The sequence below is a fragment of the Arachis ipaensis genome, chromosome B05 (genome assembly GCF_000816755.2).
Source record: "Arachis ipaensis cultivar K30076 chromosome B05, Araip1.1, whole genome shotgun sequence".
Taxonomy (NCBI): Eukaryota; Viridiplantae; Streptophyta; class Magnoliopsida; order Fabales; family Fabaceae; genus Arachis; species Arachis ipaensis.
In genome coordinates this window covers 6,179,770-6,184,843 of record NC_029789.2, presented here as the reverse complement: position 1 = coordinate 6,184,843, position 5,074 = coordinate 6,179,770, and the positions used below count along the sequence as shown (strand labels likewise).

The window sequence follows — 5,074 nt, the reverse complement described above, 5'->3', positions numbered from 1 at the left end:
CCATCGAGCTTTTGTATTTTGTAAGCCCCCTTGCCGACGACTTTGTATACTTTGAATGGTCCTTCCCAATTTGCACTTAGTTTTCCATGTCCTTACGGCTTTCGTATGTCTTCGACCTTTCTGAGTACGAGGTCGCCTTCCGAGAATGTCCTCGGTTTGATCTTCTTATTGTATTTTCGGGCTATAGCTCGTTTTGTTGCTAGTTGCTGGAGCGTTGATCTGTCGTGATCTTCCTCCATGAGGTCGAGCTCGTCCTTCCTTCTTTCTATGTTGTTGCTTTCGTTTGTACTTGTGGTTCTGTTACTTTGTAGGGATACTTCAATTGGTATCATAGCATTGCTCACGTACACCAGTCTGAAGGGTGTTTCTCTTGTTGATGATTGTTCGGTGGTGTTGTAGCTCCAAATTACTTCAGGGATGAGCTCAGCCCACTCTCCTTTTGAGTCTTCCAATTTTTTCTTAAGGCCCTGCAAAATTATCTTATTGGCGGCCTCTGCTAGGCCGTTAGTTTGTGGATGTTTAACTGAGGAGAATTGTTGGATTATTTTGAAATTTTGTAAAAAGTTTGTGAATCGTTGATCTATAAATTGTCTGCCGTTATCAGTGATAATGAATTGAGGGATACCAAAATGGCATAGTATGTTTTTCCATACAAAAGAGATCATTTTTTTAGAAGTGATTTTTGCCAATGGTATAGCCTCTATCCATTTGATAAAGTAATCTATAGCAACGATTAAGAACTTAACCTGGCCTGGAGCGGGAGGAAATGGTCCGAGAATGTCTAGCCCCCATTTGTTGAACGGCCAGCATACCTCGGATGTGTGTAACTGCTTGGCTGGGTTGTGGATGATTGGCGCGTGACGTTGACATTGATCGCAGTGGCTGACTTTGTGTATGCAATCTTGCTTTATTGTCGGCCAATAATAACCAGCTCGGAGGATTTTGGTGGCTAAGCTTCGGCCGCCAATGTGTGTCTCGCAGACTCCTTCGTGGACCTCATCCATGGCTAGGTTTGCTTCGGTTGTGTTTAGGCATCGAAGGAGGGGTCTTGTAAATCCTCTCTTGTATAGCTCGGCTCCAAGTATGGTGTAGAAGCTTGCTCGTCTTTTGAATTTCTTTGGATCTTGGGTGTTGTTTGGAACCCGTCCTGTTTTTAGATAGTTTATGAGTGGTGTTCTCCAGTCATCTTCCTGCGAAACACTTGCAACTGTTGTTAGCGTAACACTGGGCTCATCCAGTGTTAGTTGTGATAATATAGGAGTTTTGTTTTGACTCCTTGTGGTTGCTAATTTTGAAAGTAGATCGGCTTTGTTGTTTTGTTCCCAAGATATATGGAAAATACTAAATTTATGAAAAGTTTTTATAAGGTTACTGACCATTGTATTGTACTTTTCAAGTAGGGGGTCTTTTACCTTAAAGTTACCCGTTACCTGTTGTACCATCAAGAGGGAGTCGCATTTGACGTTTATCTGTCTTATTCCCATGGTGTGTGCTAGCTGTAGTCCTGCTATTAGGGCTTCGTACTCTGCCTGGTTGTTACTTGCAGGGAAGGCGAATTGTAGTGATTGTTTGAGTTGTATTCCCTGATCGCTTTCAAGTAGTATCCCTGCTCCGGAGCCTTTGCTGTTTGAGGCTCCATCGACGTATAGTGTCCATAGGTTATCTTTAGGAGCTTGGTCTTATGGGATGAGTTCTGCAATGAAATTGGCCAGTGCCTGTGATTTGATGGCACCTCTGGATTGGTACTGGATGTCGTATTCTGACAGTTCGATTGACCACTTGATTAGCCGTCCTGCTAGTTCGGGTTTCGTCAGTACCTATCTTAAAGGCTGTTCTGTTTTGACTATGATGGTATGACTTTGGAAATCGTGCCGCAGACGTCTGGCCGTCATGACAAGAGCTAGAGCTAACTTCTCTAACTTTAGGTAGTGGATCTCGGTGCCTTGAAGTGATTTGCTGACGAAGTATACAGGGTATTGTTGCTTTTGTGTCTCTGTTACTAATACAGAACTGATAGCATGATTAGTGATGAATAAGTATAAATGTAATGGTTTACCTGTTTCTGGTGTCTGGAGGATCGGAGGAGTTGTAAGTATAGCTTTGAGTTCCGAGAAAGCTGCTTCACATTCTTCGGACCAATGGAACTTTTCTTGTTTTCTCAAGTTTATGAAAAAGTGATGCGATCGTTGCGCTATACAAGGTATGAATCTTGCCAATGTTGCAAGTCGGCCGGTTAGTTGTTGCACCTCATTGACTGTCCTCGGGCTGCGCATATTAAGGATGGCTTGGCATTTTTCGGGGTTTGCCTCGATTCCTCGGCATGTGAGCATAAAGCCGAGGAATTTTCCGCTTTGTACTCCAAAGGCGCATTTCTCCGGGTTGAGCTTCATATTGTATCTTCGGAATTGTTGGAATATCTCTGTTAAGTCCTCGGCATGGTTTGCTGTATGCGTTGATTTTGCCACCATATCATCGACATAGATTTTTATGTTTCGTCCGATTTGTTCTGAGAAGATTTTGTCCATGAGGCGTTGGTAGGTGGCACCTGCATTTTTAAGTCCAAATGGCATAACCTTATAACAGAAATTACCATTGTCAGTGATAAAGGCAGTCTTATCTTGATCGGCCTCATTCATTAGGATTTGGTTGTAACCAGAGTAGGCGTCCATGAAACTTAGGCATTGGAAACCAGAGGAGTTATCAACAAGTTTGTCGATGCATGGGAGGGGGTATGCGTCCTTTGGGCAGACCTTGTTAAGGTCTGTATAGTCCACGCACATCCTCCACTTACCGTTGTTCTTCTTTACCATCACTACGTTGGCTAACCATGTGGAGTATCGGAGTTCCTTAATGAATCCAACTGTTAGCAATTTCTGGGTTTCTTCCAAAGAGGCTAGTCTTTTGTCGGTGCCGAGGTGTCTTTTCTTTTGAGCTATAGGGCGGATTGACGGGTTGATTGCCAGTTTTTGGCAGATGATGTTTGGATCTATTCCTGGCATATCTGCTGGTGTCCAGGAAAACAGATCGACATTTTGCCTTAAGAGTTCCATCATTTGCTCTCTTTCTGCACCTTTTAGGGTATTTCCGAGGTATGTGTATTTGTCTTCGTTATTCGTCAAATGCACCTTAGTGAGGTCGTCAAGTGGCATTGGTCGCTCTTGGTGGTTTGTCCTTGGATCTAGGTCTGCCAGAGGAGGTAGTTGGGCCGAGTTATACACTGCCTGGACATACTGTTGGTCAGGATGCTTCGATTGTTCGCTCTTTAGGCTGGCGTTATAGCACTGTCTGGGTTCCTTTTGGTCTCCGTGGATTGTCACCAGTTTGTTATCCTGCGAGAGAAACTTGACACACAAATGAATGATATTCCTGGTTTGTCCTTGCTGGTTTGCTGAGGTATAGTTGATTCTGTCATAGTCATCATAGCTCGGTATGACCTTTTTCTGGCCGAGTTCGTACACCCTCCACCTGCAAAACCACCAGAAATGCAGTTTATTATTCTGCGGGGTGGATTGTTATCATTGTCTACCTTTCTTCCCTTGTCTCGGGAACTGTCAATTGTTTTTTGCTGGTGGCCGAGGTCTTCAGCATTTTTTCTTCGCCCGCGGGTGTCTATATATTTGTCTAGCAGTCCCTCTCGCGCCAGTTTTTCGAGGACGTCCTTTGCTATTCCACAGTCGTCTATGGTATGGCTGTACTTTTGGTGAAAAGTACAATATTTGGATCTGTCTACGTGTCTCTGGTCCTGGTAAGTACTGGCTCTGTTTGGTGGTTTGATGAGCTTGGAATGCAATATATCTTTCACGATGTCTTCCCTTTTTTTGTTAAAGTGAGTGTACGTGTCGAACTTAGGGGTTAGTCTGAACGGTCTCTGGTCTGTCTTACTGGTTGTGTGTCTACTTCGTCTTTCCTCTTCCGTGTTCGGGGTGGACTTTTCTGCTCTCCGCAGTGCTCGAAACTCCTCTACTTCGATTTGAGTTGTTGCTTTTTCTCGGAACTCGGCCAGGGTCTTGGGCTTTGCTATCACAATGGATTCTTGGAACTTCCCTGGTTGGAGTCCACTTTTCAGGGCGTGGAGATGAACTTCGAGATTCAGGTTAGGTATCTCATTGGTTGCTTCTGCAAACCTGGTCATGTAGTCCTTTAGGCTTTCATTTGGTCCTTGTTTAATGGTGCTCAGATAATCTGAGTTGTGGACATAGATTTTTGAGGCAGCGAAGTGATTGACGAACTGGTCGGCCAACTCGTCAAAATTTGAGATGGAACCTTCGGGTAAGTTGGAGAACCAGATGAGTGAGGCCCCGTCTAAGAAGGTTGGAAATGTTCGGCATAGGATGGGATCAGACTCTTTATTCATGAACATCATGGTGTAGAATTTAGTGACATGGACGTTTGGGTCTCCTATTCCTTGGTAGGGTTTTAGGGTTGAAGGTAGGGTGAGGTTTTCGGGCATTTTGAAGTTCATAACTTGTTTCGTGAAGGGGTTGGTTCTTTTGACGATTGTCTTTGTTGTTTTGGGGATGGTTTGCTTGGTTTCTGAAGCATGATCATCATTGTCCTCTTTTTGTTTGGCGCTTTTGTGTTCACCCTTGGTGTGATCGTGCTCCATCTGTCACAGAAGCTCGGCCATCCTTTGGTTCTCGGCTCTGAGGGCCTCATTGATTGCTAACATCTCCGATTGGTTGATGTCGGAGGGAGCGTGGCTTTGTTCGTCCGCCATTTTTTGTGTCCTACAAAAAAGAGGAGATAAAAAATATACAAAGTAAAGAAAAGTGGGGTTAGAGAATCTTCGGCCCCACGGTGAGCACCAAATGTTCCGGTATGGAAGTAGACTCCGAGGTATAGCACGTTCTGGTGATACGTAGACTGGCTTTCCTTGGAGTAATGAGGGCGGAACGTCGTCTTCTTCTGGAAAGGCGGTGTTGGGTACCTGAAAAGGGACTCCAATGCTCAAGTAAGTATGAGTGTGAGAGAGTTCAAGAGAAAACTAGAGTGAATTGCGTACCTACAACTTGAGTGAACAATTCGTATATAATGGAGTTTGTTGAGGGTGGTTATACGCATATATCGGACTGGA

General features: G+C 44.3%; 1 protein-coding gene across 1 annotated transcript; it reads right to left on the bottom strand.

Annotated features, from left to right (window-relative positions):
- LOC107640031 lies at positions 3,314–4,606 on the bottom strand. Its single transcript, XM_016343579.1, has one exon. It carries the CDS (start codon positions 4,604–4,606, stop codon positions 3,314–3,316), a length of 1,293 nt encoding a protein of 430 aa, XP_016199065.1.

Excerpts from the sequence above, each read along its gene's own strand:
- LOC107640031 (XM_016343579.1), bottom strand. The coding sequence starts at position 4,606 with ATGGAGCACGATCACACCAAGGGTGAACACAAAAGCGCCAAACAAAAA.